Here is a 24,624-nt window from a genome sequence, read left to right on the forward strand (position 1 = left end):
TTGTGGATCAGCAGGTACCCGCAGATTCGAATCCAAATGGGATTTTTTTTTTTAAATCCCCTATTCACACTCCATATCCCTGCCTTACATGGCACAATGCTGCGCGCAGCGTTATGTTGGGTGTGAGAAGGCTGGATCTCCGCATGATGTGGCCGTAAGCCATGCACAGTAGGAGTTGGATTAATTTACATATTTATATATATTACTTTACGTTAACAAACAAAACTACAAATTCACTGAAAAACAAAGATTGTAGGGACATTGTAGTTAGGTGCAAGTTTCACCCAGACAGAACCTTAAAATTTCACCAGTTATAATTTTACTTTTACAGTTATTCTTATATGAAGAAACTATGAGTTGTGCCATAAAGTACGTTTCTTAACATAAGTATAACTATAACTGCTGAATTTCTATGGTTTTGTGTGTGTGGGTAAAACAAGCACCTAACTGTAACCTGTATTTTTACATATATATATATATATATATATATATATATATATATATATATATATATATTTTGTTAGAAATGGGGTTTCTGGTTGGCTAGGGTATGCACCAGGCAGAACCCACCCATTCTAGTCAGGGCAAGGGAGTTACACTCCTAAGATAACCTCTGCTCACCCCTTTGGTAGCTTGGCACGAGCAGTCAGGCCTATCCCAGGGGCAATGTGTAAAGCGTTTGCACAACACACACAAAACATGATACACTACCCCCATCACAAAGGAAACCCAACACCAAGTTATATAAAAATAAACTGGATTGTACACATCATTATTAGACCAAACACAACATGTCAGTAATACCCTGCTACCCAAGCAGTTGTTAGAACACAGTACTATTCCTTTTTGAAAGCCAGCAGTAGTCACACAAAACACACAGGTTACTGGTTATTCTGCAACAAAAGCAGTAGTCAGGAACACATTACTAAAAATAATGCACATATCCCAAAATGCCAATAGAAGGAACATCAGAAAATATATGGTGCAAGTCATGAAAAACACATCAGCATAAATGCATATGTCCTAATGACCACGTTATCACCAATGCACATGTCCGAGTAAACATATGTTATCCTAAAAAGCCAGGACATTGTCATAAATGTACTAAAGAGGCAACATCCTTATAATTGCACATGGCACGATAAACATATGAGCATGGAGAGCCCAACCCTCATCACAAAACATGTTATTGGAAACATCCATGACTGGCACCTATCCTGAATCTCCCCCTTCCTGATAGGAGTACTGCAGGCAGAAGGGTTATGATTCCGGCACACGGAGTGGTAAGCACCTCTCCACACACACACACACCCAGGAGGGGCACTCGTGATCCCTCCCTAGCCTCTCTGGGTCTCCCATGCCGGGCCCAAAACTAGCCGAGTCAGGGACAGCCACTCGCATCCTTGTGGTGTGGTGCGGCTGTGGATGTCCAGCTCCCTAATCTGGGGAGCTATGGACTTTGGTCGAGCCTCCTGGCTCTGGGGTCACGAAGTCTCACACTCCTGCCCAAAAAGTAGGAATCCTTACCTCTGTACCCAGCAGGCAGACCTTCTCCAGGCACAATCAGAGGGCACGCCCGGGGCCCTCCAGTGCCTCCCACGTTGCTCCGTTCCATTCTCTGGGCTGCTGCCTCCAGCAGCTCGGCGACTCTGACCGTGGACCAGCAGTCTTCTCTCATCGACTGGCCTCCAATGCCCGGGTCGCAGCGGTGAGGGCACCAAAGCAGGTGCCTGCCTGTGCCCAGGGGCACTTCTTGATGGTCTCTCGTGCCCCGGGGGCACTACAAGGGGCTCTCCTGCTCCCACCTTCCTCTTTCTCGTGTCCTGGGGGCACGTTGAACAGTGCACTTTCAACACACTCGTAGATTTCCAAGAGCCAGGGTCGCAGCGGTGATTTCTTCACTTGGCAACATTTAGAACGGCACTCACCAGGTGCTAGTAGATAAAGGAACGAGTGCTCTCAAGGCACTGCAGCACATAAAGAAAGAGCGCTCTCCGGATGTTTAAAGCCAACACAAAGGGGCTTCCCACAGAGTGCTGTCCTTGTGCTAGGAAGCTAAGAGTTGCAGAGGGCAGGGGCCACAGCACCCAGCCTCTGGGGAAACATATGGAACACAGAGTGACAGGACCCAGAAAGCAGGCCAGCACAAGGGGGATGCAGTCAGTGGCAGTTCCTCCTAATGACCCAGCAGGTCACAGGTCAGCACAGCAGCAGCAGTCCAAGGCAGTTCCTGGTGAGTCTCTCCAGCACCATTTTGTGTCCAGTTACAAGTGTGTTTCATGTGTGTAGGTGTCTCTGTTTTATGGGGAACAAACCCCTGTACTTATACTCAGTTTTGCAACAGGTTAACAAAGAGAGGGAGGAGAGGTTCCAACCAGTCACAACTGATTCTTGGATTGTTCCCTCCCTCCTCCAGCACAGGCTGCAGACATCAGTTGGGGGTAAATGAGCCCTTTGTGGGAGGCCTAGGTGCAGCCTTTACAAATGCAAGTGTGCCCCACCTCCCCTTGTCACAGCTCGGGAAGACCATTCAAACTGTAGCTGCATCTCTGTGACACCTCCACCCTCCCTGTGTACAGGTTGTCTGAAAAGTATGCACAAAGCCCAACTATCACTCTGCCCTGGACATGGATTGGAGTCAAGCTGCAAAACACCAGTCATAAGCACAGAAAAATGCTCATTTTTTAGAAGTGGCATTTCTATGATGGTGATAAAAAATCCACCTACACTAGGTAGCAGCATTTCTGACTACCATTTCAACTATACAAAACATGCCTATTCTACCCCTCGAAATACCCCTAGACATAAGGCAGGTCATTTCCAATGTGATCCTGTGAGAAAGGCAGCACTCAGAGCAGTGAGAAACCAAATAGGCTGTTTGTCACTACCAGGACAGGCCACACAACCAGACACATGTCCTGCCTTCTAAATAGATAGCACTCTGCCCATAGGGCTAGCTAGGGCCTACCTTAGGGGTGACTTACATGTAGTAAAAGGGGAGTTCTGTGGCTGGCAAGTAGATTTAGATGCCATGTCCCTGTGGCAGTAAACTGTGTATGCAGGCCCCGCGCTAGAAGGTCTGAGACAAGTTTGAAAGGCTACTTCCGTGGGTGGCGCAAGCAGCACTGCAAACCCACTAATAGCATTTAACGTACATGCCTTAGTTATAGAGATACCACTGTACAAGGGATTTACATGTAAATTAAATGTGCCAATTAGGTGTAAGGCTATCATACCAACTCTACAAGGGGGAGCACCTGAACTTTAGCACTGATCAGCAGTGATAAAGTGCTCAGAGTCCTTGATCCAACAACAAGAGGGACAAAGTTTGGGGATGACCCTGCATAAAAAGGCCAGGTTCAATATATATATACAAGAACTTAGTTGAGCTCACTCTTGAATCAAATACAAAAGCACTAAATCCCTTTCGGGAAGCTGCAATCCTATTAGCCATTCCTAGAAAAAACAAACACATTCAAATTATTTCTTGAAGGTGCAGTTCAAAAAGTCACTACTAGGTGCCCTGTACATGTCAAATGCATTGACATTTTTACATAAAGCTGTAGTTCCACTAGTGTTTACTAGGTGTTCCTCATAAGTCAAATGCAAACACATTTATAGTGTTTTGAGATGGTGTAGTTAAATAGGTCGTTACTAGGTGTCCTTCAAAAGACAAATGTCAAAACATTTTATTTCTTATTCCTACAGGTCCACTAGCTGTATTAGGCGCCCCCAAGTCAAATGCAAAGGTATTGATATTGTTTCATGAAGGTGCAGTTCCATAAGTTATTAGGAGCCATTCAATTCTTACATCAAGCCAGAGTTCCACTAGTCATCACTAGGTGTCCCTCAAAAATTGAATTTAAAAAGCATTAAAATATTTTCCTAATTGCTACAGTCTCACTTGCTGTTAATAGAGTCTAGCTCAAGTCAGACGCAAATGCTTCAAGTGACATGCAACAAGCTGAGGGGGTGTGGCTTTCGTATATAAATATGCCTCCATGCTTTTCTATTTGTACTTGTTTTCCAAAGGATTAATTATGTGCCAAAGTTGGTTCATAATAATGAGTCAAAATTACAGATTTCAATATATTTCTTGTTTTTTTTAAAGTCTGTGATCACACCCTATTATTCATAGTCGCTTTAATGCACTGGTAAGTTCAAGTACAATTAGTTACCTTACTTTGGCTATTTATGTTTCGGTGATTGCAGAGGAGTTATTTCTGCACAATGACAGTGCTTGTACAACACTCCAATAGGGGAGATGCAGTTCCACAAGTAGTTACTAAAGGGCTCTCTCAAGTAAGATACAAGTGGATGGGAGGTCAATCACAATACTGGGAGGCTGAGGGGCTGGCTTCAATCGATCAATCTGAATATATGCTCTATCCACTCTAATTACTTGTACTTATTTTCAGTAGGCTAAATAAATATACCAAAAGCAGGTTTATAGTGAAGAATGAACATGATAATTGACAATACTTGCCTCAAGAGTTATGAAAAGAGTTAATGTAAGCCTACCATACATTAGTACTATCAGTCATTGGGAAGTGCAAGTGTCTAACAATTGTACCTCCTTCTGGGTACGGGTGGCGGAGCTCGTGGAGTCCCACTACGCAGATTTTCTTGAAGTGGTTAAAAAAACATCATAAGCTCCATGGAATTCTGCCAGTAGGCGGAGTTGCTCGGTACGCCCATTCATGCTACGTTTTTTTCGTCCGGGAGCACAATTTGCCTTTTTGCATTGCAAATATCACAGGAACGGCACCACATGGTTTGCATAGGCACGGCCATTTTGTTTTCTCTGCCTTTCTGTGCATGGTGTTGGGCCTAAATTATAATCCTCCCTAAATCTGAGTAATCCAACCCTTTTCTAAATTATCCACCCCTCATTTGTTTTTATTTCACCAGTGTCCGTCTTTGTGTTTGTGGATTTTATGCTTCTGTCATTTTTTTGGTGAGTTTTTTGTGACTTTTTGAATACGTTTCTTTTAATTTTCCCTTTACTTCTTTATATTTGTTTTCTTTCTTCTTTCCTTCTATTTCTTCCCCTTAGCAGCGCTGACTCTCATAAGTACATTAAGTTTACGTTACAATGAATATTTATTATGTGATCCAGTTTGAGCTGACCAGGTGCTCAGTCAGTGCTTCCTAATTGTACTAGTTGGCATGCATTTGGGCTGATTATTGAAGAAGCCATGCAGACTCAGACTCCTACTATCATCAAGAATAAGACAGTTGTAGTAGTACTAAGTAATATTAGTCAGTTAGAATTCCCTTCTCTGTGCCTTTCTTTATGCAGCCTAAGTAGCCCCTCCCAATCACAATCTCCTGATTGCATTGAAAAAAAATTAAGGCTGAGTTTCACCATCAACTGTGGTTGAGAGGCAAACATCATTTGTTGTGCAATATGAATGCATTGTTAGTGATACATAGTTGTAAATGTAGTTTAGTAAATTTGGAATAAGGTTTAGGTATAGGAATTAGGAAAGTAAAAGTAGTAGGTCAAATCAACACTAGGCGATCCGATTAAAAAAAGTATAATGTTACTGTGTTTGCCTCTGCCTGTCAAAATATTTTTGGGAGATTAACTGTACCACTATTTTTTTATCTTCTTTATTTCTTACCTCAGCACCCTAGGGGAATAGGAGGCAACATCTGAGGAGGAGCTAAGAGAAGTCGAGGGTGCTAGTGCCACTACCAGTGTGGAAGCCTGCAAATCTGCTGGTCCCAGTATTTCTCCCTGATTATTATTATTATTATTATTTCCCTAACTTTCACCTCCCCTAATTTTGAATATTTTTTCTTTCATTTTTTACTATACTTGTCTACCATTGTTTGTACTTGTTTTCATTCTATCTAATTTTTGTTAAATGCTTGATATCCCTGCATTTATCTATTTTTCACGTTTCTGTACCTGACTTCCTCCTGCCTGTACTAGCTTTTTTTGGCTTTGTTACTAAGCTTACATTTCCCTTCTCCCCTTATATATCTTGAGGACTGGTCCTTTAACACTAAGAGGACAGACTTTTAGGACTGGAGATTGCATGCCTAAGTCAGCTTTCCTATCCATGTTTGTGAAGGTTTTCTTTGCCTTGCTAATGCCCATTGCTTTCAACCAAGACCTCACCAAAATATTTCACCACTTTATTGTACTTCAGTGACTTAGCTCTGCTCCTCCATTGCGAAACATTTGAAATTGATTTGTCCATCTGGCTTTTTTAACACAATTCACGAACAAAATTCTTAAAGTGAATGATAGAAGTACACAGAAATGTAGTGATCTATTGCGATCGCATTTTGTTGAAATCTAAAATGTGCGACCACCAGTGCAGCAGCCAGCTTCAGCATCAGTGCAACGGACGTGGCAGCGGTCGTAGGTGGAGAACCGGTGGCAGCAGGGTCAGTCAAACTGCTTTTGCTCATTGACAATTACTAGCCTACTCACTGCAAGGGTGTTGCTTGTGAACCCATTTGTTTAGCAGCTACAGCTGACGTTGAGTTCTTAATGGTCTCCTCTTTCTGCAAATCAGCAGACAAAAGCCCATAATGAATGCACGCTACAAATGATGGCTTGATGGGAAAGTGAACAAAAGATGGATGGATAAAAGAAAGAATGAATGAAATGGTATATGAGTGAGATGGATGAGTGGGTAAAAGGGAAGAATGCATAGCTGAGTGATAAGAGATGCATGGGTGGGTGAAAGGACGGATGAAAGGGGTGAAAGATTACCTCAGTGGGTGAAGGGTGGATGGATAAGGATGCTCAGGTGGAGTTGGGCGGATGGTAACGAACAATGCATGAGTAAATGGATGGACAGGTGAAATAATGGTGTTTAAAAGGGTGGATACTGAATAAGTGAGTGTATGGATGGATGGTCGGATATATGGATGACTAGAGTAGAATGCTGAAAGAGTGGAGGAGAAAGTGTAAAGCTTAAATGAGGGGTATCAAATGGTGAATAGAATAGATGAATGAAAGGATGAGTGTATAACTGCTTGAATCAAGAAATAAGGGAGCTCCTCTGGAGAGGGATGTGTCTGTTCAACTACTTCGCTTGGTTTGCATGGTTATTCAAGCTTTAGTTCAAGGTGGGGGTATTTAAATTTTCTGTCTTCTCCCTTAACTCACTGTAGTTATTAAGAAAGGCAGATTTGTATCCTCCCAACCATCATCATACCTCCCTTCCCATTACTCATGCATGCTATTGGATAAAACTGCAGCATGGTTTAGTTCAGCAGTACCATAGTGCATCTGCTTCAGATAATACACTATTTACAAAGTTGTTAATGCAGTTGAAACTTAAAACACAGTGTGTTGCACTTCCCTCCCAGTGCTCATTCTGTCACCTCATAATACTTCAGTCCTTTTTTTGTATCCAAATTTCTGTCCCAGCCACCCAAAAAAAACTGAAAAATCCTATTTCAAGATTTCCACTACGGATTCATACCAGTTCAAAGTTTATACTTTTGACATTTGTCAACTATAGTAAGACGTGTGGGTTAAAAAAAATGGACCTGTGGCTTATAATCAGCAATATCAAGTTCCAATGGCCTAGTGGATCAGCAATTTACTGCTACTGTGCCACTCTACATTTAAAAAAAATGCTTGCACAGAACACTGTTCATAATTTGTCATTTTCCTTTTTCTTTCTTGCTATAGCTACTCCTGGTGGACATCCAAATCGCCAGGACATAGGAGCATGGCTCCAGCAGCAGAGGCTGGCGGGCATCGACAACAAATATCGCCAACTGGTGGCTCTTCAGGAGGACGTGGTCCAGGAAGCAGCCAACATACCCACCAGTCCTAGCTCCTACAACTGGCTGCAAATGTCTCCAGCCTCCAGCAGCACCATCGGCCTGCTGGCAGCTGGCATCAGCCCATCTCTGTCACAACACTGCTATCCCTCCACGCCCAGACTGCAACTTCCAATCCCACGTCCTGCAACACTTTGCATGCCTGGACTGCTGGGTGGCACTCTTGAGGAAGCCCTGGATGATCTCTGGACCCACATGGGGAACACCCTCTTCTGACTATTTTTTTTAAATGTTTTGTTTGGTGGCAGTGACACTTGTGGGTGGAAAGGGTGTGAAAGGGAGTTTGGACCAGTTTTTTTTGCGCTTTGGACATTTTCTTTGAACTTTCGTTGTGGACGTTTGTTTCTTTTGTTGTGGACTTTCATTGGACTTGTGAGGACAAGGCCATTTGCTTGGGTACAGCGTAGAGGGGTGGCCTGCTGTGGGTGAAAAGGGTGGGTTTTCTATTTGTAAAAAATAAAAGGGGAACATTTATTTTACTTCATTTATAACGCAAATCTTTATTTTGGTGTTTTGGTATGCACTGCTGTCTTTCAGTGTTCCCTGATTTTAAACCTGCTAAAAAGTGTCTGTCATTACTTAAACCCTTGCTCTACTGCACTCTGTAACAATATTGATCACTAGGAGATGATTACCATTACCCATTTTGCCTAGAAAAACCTAGATACACCCAAACGACATCTTCTTCAGTAGAAGTTAATTACTAACTAATCAGAATTTGAGTATTTTGTGCGAATCCGTGTTTGGTAACTGAAGTGATTGGTCTGGTCTCTGAAAAACCAGAAAAAAGGAATGGACCCTGAGGGTAAATTTGTCTAAGTTTGAAAGGCCAACCACTTTTAGGAAAACATAATCACCCCCAAACAATGCAAATCATTGAAATCAAGTTTACAAACGTGTTGAATTACGTCCCTCTCTTTTAGCCACCACATATATCATCAATCATCACTCGCAATCATTCAATATATCACTACTCATTGGTGCAATAGTTAGTAGTTACCTCTTCCAATCCAACCAGATTGGTTGATACAAAATATTATCTCCTCTTTAAAGTAGCAACACATGGGAATTTGGCCTTGGCACTTGCACTCTATTAATCTCTGATCTTCTGGGGTAGCCCCATTAGATTATGTAAAAGAGAGATATACAATGGCATGTGATGGAGTCAGGCATTGTCTCCAATGTCCTCAAAGGAATGTGGGGGCTTCTTACATTGCACACAGGTCCAACTCCAAACAAGCCATATTTGCGACTAAACTAATGGGGGGGGGGGCAGCAGGAATCCAACGTAAGCAATGTTCCACTAGTTATTTATTTATTTTTGCAAAGAAAGAAGGTCAGCATGAAATAATTAAAAAGTTCTATGGTGGCACTTGCATATTCAGCCCAGGAAGTAGATTTAGTCCTCAAACTCAGGTGGTTCACCCAGAAGTTGGTCAGCAAACACACTTGATTCTGACCAATCATCCTCTTCCTTCTCCTGTGGTGTTTCGGGAACAGTGTAATCAGGTGGTATAAATTGCTGGTTCGTTTTGATCATGGTTAATCTCTCCATGTTTTGAGGCAAGAGATTGCTCTGTCTCACTGTAACAACTGCGCCAGTTGCACTGAACCGGTTCCACAGATAACCTATCTACAGGACAAGCCAGATACTTTATCACCAGCATGCTGAGCTCTGGCCATTGGCGCATCTTCCCATTCCAATACAACAATGGGTTTTGATCCGCATACACCTCTTTTGGGTCATCCAGATACTCCTGCAACATCCTCTGAAGTGTAATTGGTGCTGCCACTTACTCGACCTCTTTTGCTTCACCACTGCACTGGACTTAAGACCTCCCACTTGAAACTAATCCAATGCAGAGGTAGGGTCCAATCCTTCTAATGCTATTGTTGCTGGTGTTCTTGTTTCTGGTGTTGGCAAGTCGGCCCTCTCTAGAAATTAAAGTCAGAACCCCTGAACTCTAAGTTCCAGCTGTTGTTCTTCCATTTCTCTGGCTTGCTCAACAATCCACCTCTTCTATTTTGAAGCATCCCTTTCAGAGAAAGGAATGATAGTGGCGTAATAGCTTTGTAGTATGGATAAAGAAGGGTGGCACAGAGGTACTCTTTGGATGAGAGAATGTCATTTTGCACCCCTGCATTAAAATTCAAACAACAGCTTATGCTCTCAACAAGGGCATGCGCGTATGAGTTTTTATTCACTCCTACGAGTCTGAATCTTTCATGCACGTTCTTTAGCTGGTCCTGTAGCAGATCCCACAGCAGGATAGCTTGGCCTATTGTACTGTCCTCCTTGTTAAATTCTCATGTGAAAACCTCAAAAGTGAGCAGCATCTGTGTCAGGCATTTAACTAGGCCCCCTTTGTCCACATTCATGGTCATAGCTTTCCCAATTACATTCCTTCCTCTTTGAATGACATAGCCATTGATCAATCTTTACTGCTCAAATAAACGTTGCAACATGTAATAGGTTGAGGTCCAACATGTTGGCATCTCTGGTATGAGGGTTTTAATTGGTACTCTGTCAGCGTACTGAATAATCCACAGCATTCTCTGGGCTTCAAAAGAATGGCTGAAATTAGTGCAGATTCTTCTGCACATGCTCAGTATGTTGATATGTCTTCTTTTTTTAGAAAGTCTTACACAACCAGGTTGATGCAGTGCACCAGACACTGGACACTGGAATAGCCACCATCTTCCATGGCTTTGGCTATGTTACTGACATTGTCCGTGGCAACAAATCCAATTCAGAGACCTCTGGGTCACAGCCATTCAGACACTTTGTGATTAAATTAATCCAAATGTTTGAAGCTGTATGTGATTTCCTCATGGTAAAGATAGCTACTGTTGTATGTCACTGAACACTCTTAGAAATTTCTTCAGGACCAAGACCTGTAGATAGCTTTTGCTTTCCCCCTGCAAAAGAGATCCAGTGTGCAGTGATGCACATGTAATCAGTAACCTGACAACTGGTCCACATGTCTGTCATCACATATATGGACAACACTTTGCTGAAAAGCGTGTCCAACCAATTGCAGGACATTGTGATGTAGCACTGGAACAGAACTCTGGCAAAATAAGTATGACTTGAAACCTTCCGTTTCGGGCTGATGGTTGCCACATATTCTAGGAATCCCACTCCTTCCACAAAAGAAAAATGGAGGAGGTCCAGTGCTAACATTTTTGCCAGCTTCCCATTGTACAAATGTGCCATTGGGTGGTTGCGGTAATAAGGCCTCTCCTGCCTAAACATGCCTGTAATAGTAGCCTGGATTTTTTTCTTATCTAGTGCTACTGATGCAGGTGACTTTCAAGAAATAGGTGGTGGTAGACTCAATTTGCATTATGGTACAGTCACTGTATCCCGTGGTGTCTCGATATGACTCTGAGTCTTCCTGTGTCATTGTGATGTCACTGGGGTGGGTGATTCTGGCACAATGCTGGGCACACAGCTACTTTGCATGAGAATGTCACCCTCTTCTTCCTCACCTCCCACCATGATTTGACTTGTTGTAGGTGATGTTTCCAAGCTCACCTCACCTTCACCGCCACAACCACGTACAGCTTTTTTTTTCATATGAATCATCGGGCCTCCAGTACCATAATGTGAACCAGGATTACCTCGACAAATACTCATGTGGCAAATGGAACAATGTTCTCCTCCTGTTTGCTAATTGTAAAAAAGTCCCAAAGCGTGGAGAAGTACTTTTTAACTGGGCCACTGACAATTCCTGAAGAAGAAATGAAGGTAGATGGTTATGTCAAAAGCCTCTCTGCAGTGCATAAATGTACTGAGTTAGGGTTGGTGCAGGTCTCAGCTGAGCCTTTAAAATATGGGAGCTGGTGGTGCTCCCTGTGCCACATGCTGCTGACATGTCTGCAGTGCACCGTAGCCAGGCTGTCCAGGAAGAAATGGAATTATTACACACCCAAAGAAACTGAATGATGTGGTGTGGCTGTACACCTCTGTTGGGTGAATGGATGGATAAATGAATTGATGGATAGATCTAGGCAAAAAAACTAAATTATATAAATGAAAAACATTTTTTTTTAAAGTAAAAAAAAAACTACAAAGTTAAAATAAAAAAAATTTAAAGTAAAAAAAAAAACTACAATAAAAAGTCCAATAAAAAAACAAAAAATTAAGATTTTTTTTTAAAAAAAGAGATCAACACAAAAAAAAAAAACAATGAAGATTATCTTAGGTGAAACCCCTCTTGAATTGGTAAATTCCTTTCCTTATTTAGGAATAACAATTGCAGATAGCATGACCTGGAAGACACACACCACCAAGACAGTTATTAAGCAACAGCACTTTATGGGTGCCCTAATGAAGGAACACACAGCCTCACACACGAAAGCTATATGACAAGCTCTTCAGATCGATGAGGCTAAAGCCACTGGTTCCACTCTTTATGGTGTGGAACTGGGGACCTTTTCTAATATTGAGGAACTGTCCAAAACAAAAACAATTTTATGAGGAACTTACTTTCCCTCCCAATTACTTAGGATGGGGCACTGCACAGGGACCCCTGTATTGCCCATGCACTTGGCATGGGCAGTACAGGGGCCCCCAGGGGTGCCCCGGAGCACCCCTTCCACCACCCTTTCCCTGGCGGGGAAACCCACCAGGGAAGGCCTGGGAGATTTGGGATCATTATCCAAGGGGCAGCAGCGCTGCCTGTTGGATAATGATGCCGTCCACCGCCAGGCTGCTTGTCAGAGGCAGCCTGGCGGTGGGTGAGGGCCACCTATGGCGGCCCTCCCTGTCATCATTATGTGGTGGTGTGGGCTGCCATGTTGGATGGTGGAATTTCCCACCACCGCCAGCATGGCGGCCCACACCACCAATTTCATAATGAGGGCCATGATCTTTAGATTGGTTCGATCTGCAGATCATCCATGTTTCTGTATCTTAAACATTTTTAAACCCTAATTTCTCAAAACCTTAGCTGTAGGTCTTTGGTGAAAACATGTTTTCGGAACCCCCTTTTTCTCAGGTACTGCCTGATGGATCCCCCCAAAAACATTCTGGGAAGGAGTTAAAGTGAATTAGACTTTTTTCTGGGAAAGTTTTGCATATATTTGTCAAATGGCACCAAAGGCATCAGCAGGCCAAAAAATCAATTTCACACAGAAACGTGGCCCTAACTATAACTACCCAATATTGACCTCCACTGCGTGATATATATATATATATATATATGTATATATATATATATATATATATATATATATATATATATATATAGACACCGTTAAAGGGCAGGTATTCTTAAAAAATAAAACTTAAAAAAAATAAAGGAGGTAGAGATCCAGTAAACTAACTGAAATTTGCAACTCCATTATACACTGAACTAGTCTATGTCAAATTAATGCATTTGTCTCTCTACAGAGACTAATCTAAAGATTTATATGGCCATAGAGCCTTTTGTCTTATTTTCTCTTCTAAAAAATTTCAGTGACTTTCAAAGATTTGTTTAAACATACGTTATGTGTTATAGGTAAACTTAACTCGAACATAATTTAATGTTTGTATTTTTAGTGAATTTCTGTTATATTATAATCTTATTCAACAAGGCATTGTTTCTTGCTCCCAAAGCTTCTAATCATTGAGATGCACATATTGTGCCAGTGACTAATAAAGAAAACCTACAGTTTCTGTACAAAACTTGTGTGGTCAACCTTTAGAGGCCTTCGCTTCCATAAAGATGAAGCAGTGCTTGTCTTCATATTATGTTTTGATGGCAAGTTCCTCTAATTTAGCTGCACCAGGGATTGTGTATGGAGACACTGTTCCCATGCCTCCCCCAAAAGCTAATCTGCACTGTGTCCTTCTTTGAACTGCACACAGTAAGGGTAGACCACAGGATCTCGCAGACCAGACTTGGGCACCAGAATTGACAGGCAGCCTCGGGCTGTAGGCATAGGTGCAGGAAATAACCTCTGGCCCTTCCCTGCACCCCGTTAATCATGAGTGTCTACCTTCTACAGTGATAGCCTTTGATTGTCTGCAGTTGGGACAATAGTTGTCTCAAAAATGTACACTGCATGTTTGGGGTGCAGGTCCGAGACTCTGGTCAGGCACTTAACTGTCCTCCATTGCACAGCCTTTGGCCATGCGCAGAAGGTTGGGCTGCAGAGCCTGGGTTTTTGCCAGGCGATGTGCCCAAAACTCTGCAGGCTGGCATAGGGCCTCCACTATTCATGGCCTTTTACCTTACCCAGAGGGTTTTTAACTCCACGGCCATGCATAGCTAGTTACCTTCAGCCTGTCCTCGTTCGGTATGCCAGGTGGGCCATATGAAGACCCGGTGGTGTTTTGCTGGGGGTTGATACTAGTGCCTTTGCACCTGGGCTCCTTGAGTCTGTGAAGCTTGCAAACAGTGGTGGTGCTCTGGATGGGTGGTACTAGCCCTTCCATGGCTAGCACCTGTAAGTCTGTGAAGCTTGAACCTAATGTTGGTGGACATGGTGGGTGGTGCTAGTCCACTCGCAGCCAGACTCCTCGAGTCTGTGAAGCTTGCACTTGGTAGTGATGTACCAGATGGGTGGTATTAGACCCTACAGGGCCAACCCCAGTGTACATTGCCTGCACAATGGGCTGGATCGTCAATGGTCCAGCTATTACTAATGTTTCCCTAAATGTAACCATCTTACGGCCAATCCAGGTCTTTATTTAAAAGCTTCTCACCATATTTACACCAAACAAAGAAGTGTGAAGTTTTAACGTTAAGTCTACTCATCTTTTTTCCTGTATCAGAGAGCAGACGTTCCTGCACAAATTAAAATGGGAAATCTCACTTTTGAGGCCCCCATTTTTTCTTTGACCTTGCCGTAATATGTCAGAAAACTAGATCTTGAGCCAGAAAGTGTGCTTTTTATAATGTGGGTTAAACACTTCCAGTAGCTATTGAAAAAATAAAGCTCAAAAAGTTATATTGTTGACACGAAAGAGGATTGATAAAGACAACAGAACTTAAGGTAAGATTTGACTAATTGACACCACATCAACAACAATGTGGGGACAGCCATTTTAGGACTTGGATACTCAATCCCCTGTCATTGAAGTGAGACCTGGTGGATGGTTCAAGAGGTAACCCCAGTGGGGAACAGCATGATGTTTTTGATCAGATATGCCAATATGATTAAAACACAAAATGCTGGGACCTTTTTGTTTGAACAAACAGCCTGCCAGGGTGGGAATGGGCCTGGTGGTGGGGGCCAGCATACTTTAGTATTTTAGGGGAGGGCACGTAGCCCCCACATCCTCAAGTCTCTATGAGGCCTCAGGGAGTCCATCTCCCAGGGCTGTTTTAAAATGTATGGGAGGGGTCACGCTACACCCCCCTCGCCAAACCTCTATGAGCCCCAGGAACCCTATTCCATGGGGTCAAGTTTCTTTTTTTTTTAACAGGGGAGAAGTGCATCAGGCCCCCTCCTTGAGCTGCAGATTAGCCCCAGGAGCCCTACCCCCATGGCTTGATTCAAGCAGTGTCCCAGACTGTATCTCGCAGTACACTGTTGTTTTCTGCCTAGAAAAACACAACTTTGCCCCTTCCCAGTGAGAAAAGTGAAAAATGCTGTTCACACCCAAGTGGAACAAAGTGAGTGAGCAAGCTTCCACAAGCACCACAATGGGTGCTGGCTTGTGAGCCTCCTAGGGCAGCAGGAGCCTTGGGGCCTCTTCCCTGCAGCCCACAACATTTTTAACAGATGTGGGTGCCTCAGGTGGGTACAGAGGCACCAACAATGTATAATAGTCATCTCCTGCTAGCCTTGGGGCTCTACCTGAGGACCTTCAGTGGATGTGGCAGGGGCACCCACTTTCAGAAAAGAAAAATGGCTGACTTTCACCATGGACGTGGCAGGGGAGCCAGCCAGGTGCAGCAGGGTCCCTGGGGCTCCCTCAGTGGTCCATAACATTATACAAACTTTAGGATGTACCAGGTAGGCACTGGGGCACCTATATTTCCTTTTTAAAATGGCAGAACAAAGGAATAATAAAGGAGCTGTAGGACCACTCACCCATTATTCACTATTCCAGACAAGGAAAACACCATAATGCCCCACAAAGGCTTTTTGTTTAGAATTTTGGATCCTGGTGGTGACCCTATAAGGGTCAGGAGCACCACCAAGCATTTGTTTAATGTTGTGGGGGGCTGCAGTGCTAAGTAACTATTTCTCATGCCCCCACTATTCACAGTGTTGCCATCAATTTCAGATGTGCAGTGATGTCATCAATTAATGTCATGTGTGATGTAATATGGGAGGTAAGTAGCACTGCATGGCGTAGGCTGAAGTTATAGTTCCTTCAGGGCATGCGCTACAGTTACCTGAGGTAATTATAACTGGTGAATGTCAGTAGTTTCGGCCACTTAAAATGATATGTTTTATCTGATATTTCACCTAACTATACAGTCCCTTTAACCTTTTTTCAGTGAATTTCTAGGATTTTTTTTTTATTTGAAGAAGGATATAATTGAAGATTCTAACTAAACGTTACTTTAAATGTTGCTTTTTTTTCCAGTGAATTTCACTTTTTTTAAGGTAAAATAAGATGCCCATCGCCGGGTGCAATGCTGACTATGTGATACAGCAATATATTGGGTGTCTTTTTAAATAAAGCATACTTCCTATCTTTGTCAAAGGGCCAGAACACCAAAATATAAAAAAGTGAGCCTATTGGTTTTATCAAGGGGTCAGCACATCAATTTTATGAAGCTGATTTATTGTTTTTGACAAAAGGCTACAAATAATTATAACTAAATGTAACTTTTATAAATTTACATATTGCAATAATTACCAAAAGTGTTTTTTTTTTTTTAATAAAAGACACATGTCTCCGAGTCCTTTTAAATAACATTTTCAGGCCACAAAGTGCATCTTTAAACCCTATCACAAGAAGGACTTGCACATTGAGTTGTAGCTAGGAGTGCTAGGAGTGTTTTAAAGAATATGGTAAGCTCTCCTAAGGTAATGCATTCAAGACTTACTGTCTTTTTTTAATGGAATGAAGCACGTCCTGCAGTCCTACCCCCCACAATATTAAAAAAGGGACTGGTGGTGATTGGTGGTGCCCCCACCAGGCTTAACAAATATAGATAAAAATCTCTTGCAGGGTAATATCGGGCACTCAATTGCCTGGAGAAGTGAATAATAAATGAGCAGTTCCTACCACTCATCTATTATTAATTGTGTCTATTTGTATTTATTTGTATATAATTTTGGGTGTGACAGTGCCTACTTTGGGACACCTGCACCTATTTTTATTGAAGTTGGGATCTGTGGGGGAGCCTCGAGGCCATCATGACCTCCTGCCTGATGTAAGTGGGATGGGTTGCCCATGACAGTGTTTGACCAACCTTCAGGGGATGGGGGCCCCAGAGCCGGTCTACAGCTCTAGGATTGGGATCTGATGCACTCCTCCCAAAAACATATGGACCCAGGAAAGGGGACCCTGGGGCCTTACTGTGAATTGTGAGGGGCGTGCTGCATGCCACCTCACTCAAATTTTAAATACAGTCTCAGGGAATGATGGCCAATAGATGCTGAGGAAAGGGGGTGCACAGCACCCTCTGCATCAAAAAAAGCATAGCCCCTAGGGCCTCTTTAAATGCTTAGAGAGGAAGGCCACGCCCCCGATCCCCACAAAACAAAAACTGAGGTGCCGTCTCCAAGCCCTGGCCCATCAGGATTTTAAATATATTAAAAAATGCAGGAGGCCGCCACTGTTTTTTTCTTAACAAAGCTGCACATCAAGGGTGCAAATTGACATTTTTTACCCCAGGGTGTCCCTCTGGACCCCACTGGTTGTACTAGGAGGGCACTATGTAGTTATTGTTAGGACCTTGTTTCACAGGGGGAAAAAAAAAAATCCTAATAACTTTGCCGCCGCTTGATGAATATTCATAAAACCTTCCAAAAAAGGTTCTTCCATCTCAGCTCCTTCCTGGGAGGTTTTGGGGTGAGGTGATCTATCAAGAGGGGACCACGAAAAGAGGGGGAGGTCCAAAAATGCATTTTCCTCATTTTTCCAAAGGAAATTTCCACACTGCTATAGCCTGAATCGCTGAACTGATTCACACCATATTTGACATAAAGCTTGATCTTGTTCATGTAAGAGTGCTTTTTTGTGATAATGTGTAAATTTGTTAAGTAGTTTTTGAGCAATTAATGCTCAAAAGGTCTGCATATATCACATTCCAGAGGAACCATAGAGCGGACATATCCCTTGGAGAAATCAGATTCACCATCAATGACGAGGTGACAACCATCTTAGGTCTCAGGACTCAGTGCAGAGTCCCAAAATAAATGTGAAAAAAAGACACAAAGGGCAAGGCAGTGATACCTTGACCTCCTAGACCAGGAGATGGGGGACTCAGAGGGACCCTGCCTGGTGGCAAAAACTTTTTTGTTTTTTTTACTTTGCCAAATGTTTGCAGAGGCTCTAGGAATCTGTGGTGAAATAATAAAAATAAGAGAAGACTTCCGTACAACAACAAAATAAAGCTCCGAGGGTGGGCAAGGGCCTGTGTGGGTGGTGCATATAAAATTTAGGGGGAAGGGGGCCCCGGGAACACAATCCCCCAGGGCCATCTTAGAAACTAAGGGCAGTGATGCACAGTTTCTGTCCCCACACCTAAATAGGTCCCGGTGACTAAACTGTGAATTGGGAAGGGGTACACAAGGTCCTGTTCCCTGAGTCATGCCATGGTCCCAGGGACCCCATCCTCCAGGGCCAACTCAGGTCTCGTATTCCATAATACTCAAACCATTGGACACTGTCTTTTCCCTGCCAGAGCATGCGGACAGAGGAAAAGTAATGCTTTCCTACTGGACGGGAGCACAAAGTTGCTCCCACTTGGTTGGGGCACAAAGCTTTTCCTTGCACATGCTCTTGGGCTGGGAAAATACAATGAATTGATACCACCTTGTGGGAGCAAAAGAAAACTTCTCCCATTGTGATGACATCAGTGAAATCAAATGTGATGTTTTGAGAAGTTCTAGTCTAGTACATTATGGCCCTTTTAACAAAGTTATGTTTTGTGGGGTTTTGTCAGCCTTGTTTATGTGTATGTGTGTGTATGTTTGTGTGTGAAAATGAACAGAAAATTACTCAAACTTGCGGTAGATTTGTAAATGTATATATATGCACCTTTTTTATAGTTAAACCATTTGTAAAAATATTTGTTACTCCAAATAATCAATGTTTCATACAGTCCATAAGATACGAATAGAAAATATTGCAATAAAGAGGTAAGGCGCACAGAAACCAACATTAGCCACTTTAAACATGGCGTCTAATAGTATGATTACAAAATAGATTAGTCAGAGGTATGTGATGTCATACCACACTCACATAGAACAAATCAACACTATCTCCTAGTAGCCACTGTGCAAAATGTGCGTTTCCGTGCAGTTAAAACAAACAACAAAGTTCATATTTCATAAAATAATGCATTTCCACAAAAGGATTACACGAGGCCGTGGAAGGCTGTACTCATTGACAGGCTTTGGAAGACCATGTTTTGATGGTGGTGCTGTTAGTAGGCCTGGTGAAAGTCTGGAGTCAGGCGAACTCATAGGAGTCAGAGTTAAAGAACACATATCTAAACAGGGAACTGAAGCACCGTGTTTACACCAGAAAAAGGTTGAGGGTCTCTGAAGAATATCTTGCTGTGTAGCAGAATTTATGTGCAGCAGCTGCAAAAGAGTCAGAAACAGAAGAAAAAAAAGTTGAAAGACAAAAAAGGTGTTAGAAAGAGAAGAGGAGGGCCAAGGCAGGAATTAATATACGAACAATTCTTCAAATGAAAATAATGAGAAAGTAGCAAGATTTTTAGATTAGAGAAATCAACATAATCTGAAACAAAAAGGCTACACTGTTACACTGTACAAACGTGCAGCACATAAACCATAGTAACAAACGTTTTTCCATGGATGTCATTTAGCGGTTGCACGAAGAAGCTGCAACCCTCAGCTTGCCCCCCCCCCACCCCCGCATTGCCTTTGTGACCCCTGGCCTCAGGTGGCAAATTCAGTGCCAGGAACACAGAGGCAGCTCGTCCTTACAGACGTTGCTTGGGGCTCCACTTCCTTGTTTTCAATCACTTTTTTATTACATTAATAGTGAATAATACTATATTATTAACTGTTAGTGTAATTAAAAATGGAGTACAGCTAGATGGAATATGACCCTCCTTGGTAGCTGAGGTAAGTAAAAAAAACATTTAAATGTATGTTGTGTGCATGCTTGCAGGTGGGAGTGTGCTTATGTAAAAGAGAGTGCGTGTATAAGTGAATGTGTGTGTGTATATAAGCATATGTGTGCGACTGAAAATGAAGATGAAATGGGGTATGATGTCACTTCCACTACCCCTGATGTTTGGTGAGTTGACATCCCTGGTGAAAAACTGTGTTCCTCAAAATGCATCAATGGAACCTTATGGTATGAGAGCTCACTAACAATCGTATGGGGTCAAACAATCCCCTCAAAGCCTCATGAGTGCAGCAGCACTACGCTGGAAATTATTACACGTCATACACCTCTTTACAGGCTCAACTGACAATGACATTTGGAAAGGCGAAGACTGTGAGAGTTATACACACTATTGGCTGATAAATCAATCAGTTTTTGTGTAATGTCAATGGAACAAGGATCAGTGCGGCACTCCGCACCACGGAGGTAGTAATGACTGAATGCAAGCTGATTGGTGACTGCATTCCCCGAAAACGGCTTCAAAGTCTCTAAGGTCTGTACCATAAAGCAACTTCACTCTCGCTCGTCCCCCATTCCATTACGGACTTGTAGTTGTATTTTTCACAGTTTATTTGTTAAATTGCGATGGCAGGTTTCAATAAAGCAAATATTCATTATCAAATCATCATGGTGAATGTGGCTGTTCACATTTTGCATAAATATACCTTCCAGTTTCTATTTTGCTCTGGTTGGATCTCATCCAGTAAATGCGGAGGTGTCACTTTGCAAGAAGTCAAAGAACTATACAGCATATGAACTTCAGTTCACCAAAAAGCCAGGGGTAGCGGAAATGATGGCACATGTTCTTTAATCTTTACTTTCACTCACACATGCATGTGCGCACACACCCACATTGACACATACGCACAATCGCTCTCATATAAACACACTCTCTCCGCAAGCATGCAGACAGAATATATTTAAATATACTTTTCACTTACTTCAGCTGCTTGGGAGGGTCATATTGCAGCTAACTGTAATGTATTCTTTATTAAACTAACAGTGAATAATGAAATATTACTCAATATTACTGAATAAAAAAATCACAAAAACAAGTGGAGCCCCAACCGACGACCATAAGGACAAGCTGCACTTGCAGTCTTGGCGCTAATTTTGCCACCTCTGAGGCCAGGGGTCACAAAAACAGTGCCAGGGGTCGCAATGGGCAAGCCAAGGGTTGCAGCTGCGACCCCTAAATGACGTCCAAGAGCATAAACCTTCAAGATCCGACTCACAAAAGTATAACATGTAGTACTACTACAGGAGTACATTTGTATGTACTATTTACATATTCTTACATGCCTGCATGAAACTTCCAACTCCACTACAGCCAGGGGTGTAACAAAGGCCCCTGCTGTACTTGGGAGCCCCAGTCCTTCAAAGGACCTCCAATACTTCAGGGGCCTCCTTTAAGACCAAGGCAGCTGAATAGCTGTGAGATATGGGACACTCGGGCCCCTCGTCACATTATGTAGGGGGACTCATCTTTTTACGTTATGCCAGGGCTTCAGCATGAGTGCCATTCACAGACTTCTCTACAGACAAGGTAGCACACTTGTGTACCATCAGGAAAAATCACTGCCCTTTGCTCATTTGTATGATGTAATAACCTGATTGTTAAAGAATAAAATAATTATGTAAATGTATAGTGTAAATCCCAAAAATAGTCAGGTTATTCTCCTGGAGCCATTTTGTGGATAGTATGCTTCCTCCCACTCTGAGCCAAGGCGCCCACTTAAGTATGTGCTCTGTGGTGAAGATGAGGACAGTGCACCTGTATCACAAAAAACACATTTTGTAAAGATGTACCATCTTTTTAAAGACAATATTTCACCTTTCACTATGCAGGTAGCACACTGGCCTGCATTCCAGAGGAGAACTCTGGTGGGAATCTGTGGGATGCCCTTTCCTCTCTTTCAGTATGAAGCCTCAAGGCGGTGCACAACTGATGGCCCTTTGCCTCTAGACCCTCATGTGTAACATGGCACAAATGTGTTCCTCATTTGTATGGCGCCACACCCCCAAGCAGATAAACAAATACATGGAGATACAGTAGTGCCGATGTGGTCATTATTACAAACCAGGCCGTGCCCCTTTTTAACAGCAACAAACACAAAAAGTGGTTATGAATCCTGTTGCACCACAAGGCACTTTCTTTACTATGGTTCCAGGTATCTCCAGGAAAACTACTGTACAAACCCTTCAATATTTGTTCAACAATGAAAACACTGAGGCCAAAACACTAGAAAAATGTATTCATATACAAAAAGGAGCCACAGAACACTAGATTTTAAATATAAGTACAATATTAATGACTCACTAAAAATGTCCAGGGTATAAACTGTGCCTGTGAGAGTCTGAGAAATATATGAAATTGTCCCCATGAAAGAAGAGTAGCAGGTGAGGAGATTTCCGGGGAGAAATCAAATTCTTCCATGACATTTTGGGCGAGGAACAAAGGTATGTCTACCACCCGCACACTGCTGACGGAACACAGCCATGCCTTTATAAAGGGACAATTTAAAAACTGATGCAGTTATCTCCAAGCAAGTAGTGTTTCAATCTTGTGGCACAGCAAATGTCGGTTCTTATTGGGTTCCTGAGGTGGTGCGTGGTATGTGGTCATCTACGCACAATGCTGCAGGGTCCATCACATGTAGTGAGGATCATTAGACCAGAAAACGTTTTTGATGAGCTCTCATCCCCAACCCGCTACATTTCATGAACGCTGCAGCATACGCTTCTTTTCAGAGATGATCTGGATGGGACAATTCCCTTTACACCTATCATCATGATGAGTGAAGATTAATACCACAGCCCAAAAGAACGTCATGCCAGAGATGCTAACCACATGTTGCCAAACTTACTGTTTAAACAATGGTTTGCCAATAGACGGCACCATGACCCTGTATGATGGCTGATGACACTCAACCATAGGTCATTATGTGCATAGTCATGGAGACCCACAGTGTGATCTGGCAAATATTCACAGTACAGGAAGGAAGCATGATTTGACAGATGGGACTACTTGTGAAAACAGAATATAGAAGACGGCTGAAACAAATTAACGTGCCGCACTTTTAAAGAAGAATGCACATCACCATACTACATTACAAAGGAACAAAATGGTAGGACTCATTTGTTTCACCTCATAACAATATGCTGTGGAAGAAACTGGTGGTAAGATTATTGTTTTGGATTTCGTGTAAAATCAGCATCAATAGATTTTAATGATCATTAACAGTTATAACATATACTGTTGGCTAAATCTCAATTGGCCATACTTTTGCTGATCCTCCGACCATTAAAATGCATGTCTTTAGTGCATGCATTTTGAAATTGCTTCGGACACTGGTCTTTCCAACATAAGCCAGCTGTTCCAGTTTTCGTGAGCGGAAAGTGAAACATGGATTTGCTTGAGAAACAGCTGCAATCCATCAATATATTTGCTTGACATCAGCCTAATGAATAACCGGGTTCGTATCCAATGTTCACAATAATGGTTTCAACTAGGTCTTCCACAACAACAGAATAGGCTTTGAATCCAGTCACTTCCACCTACACTTTGAATCCTATCTCCGGACGCCCTCCCCTAATGTCTCTCCCCCTTTCTTACCTCATGATGTGGCTACTCACTCATCCTGAACGTGTGGCAGCAGTCCCCATTCCCTGAGACAGTTCAATAACGGGGACAGATTCACTGAGCTGTGTTCGCATATTACTTCATTCCTTCGGGTCTCTAGTAACTAGGGGCCATATGTACGAAAGCTTTTTCCCATAGACACAGAATGGGTAAAATCCTTTGGTGCATCTGGCCCTAGGTGCGGCCAACTTTCTTCTTCAGGTGTTTTGGAGAGTTAGATATATTGAGGAGAGGTAATGCTGAATACTTCTCCATTTCCATTGGGTGTGGAGCCACTGAGCATTGTAGGCACTTCTTTCCTTAAATCTGTAGAGACCTGGAGGTAGCAAGAGAAATGGCGGCAGCAACCCCACAATATTTCAGGAGGGGCAGCACGCACTTCCCAGTCCACTGAATTTGGATGGACACTGGCGTGACTTCAAAGCAATGCATCAAAGGCTCACATCTCGCAGTGGCTTCGCATCACATCACAGTATGCTTACATACAACACTGGCATCTTTTTTACTGCTAGTACGGCCCCTGCAACTGGCGCCTAAACAGTAACCACTGCAAGATCTGAAAGCTAGGATATTAGTTTTAGTTCTCATAACAACCTCATTCCATTCATACTCAAATCATCGAAATGCCATCAAGACTATTTTTATTTGTTCAAATTACCATATTCTGCCAAATCCTTTCAACTTTTTTTTTTAGCAAAACAGCCCTCAATTTGTTTGTACACTGATGTCCATGTTAAAGCATTCCAGACCGCCTATTTTTCATAAATGATGTTTTATTCTAAACGTCAGTTCAGTTTAATTTAATCTGTGCTAGCAGTGTGTACCTTACGTTTGAGCAATAGTCATTCATAAACGGGAGGTGAATTCAAGGGAGAGCAAAATGTACCAGTGACTGCTT

At 42.6% G+C, this 24,624-nt stretch overlaps 1 protein-coding gene across 8 annotated transcripts in view; it reads right to left on the reverse strand.

The window, feature by feature from the left end:
• Positions 1-24,624, reverse strand: part of GULP1 (GULP PTB domain containing engulfment adaptor 1) — a 1,895,686-nt gene that overhangs the window by 115,333 nt on the left and 1,755,729 nt on the right. The window contains exon 12 of one of the 8 annotated variants that reach the window (XM_069225939.1): positions 19,303-19,527. The exons of the other annotated variants lie outside the window; for them this stretch is intronic. Coding sequence (XP_069082040.1) covers positions 19,303-19,527 — 225 coding nt within the window. The remainder of the gene's footprint in view (positions 1-19,302; positions 19,528-24,624) is intronic. 8 annotated transcript variants of the gene reach the window in all.

The sequence above is a fragment of the Pleurodeles waltl genome, chromosome 3_1 (assembly GCF_031143425.1).
Source record: "Pleurodeles waltl isolate 20211129_DDA chromosome 3_1, aPleWal1.hap1.20221129, whole genome shotgun sequence".
Lineage (NCBI taxonomy): Eukaryota > Metazoa > Chordata > Amphibia > Caudata > Salamandridae > Pleurodeles > Pleurodeles waltl.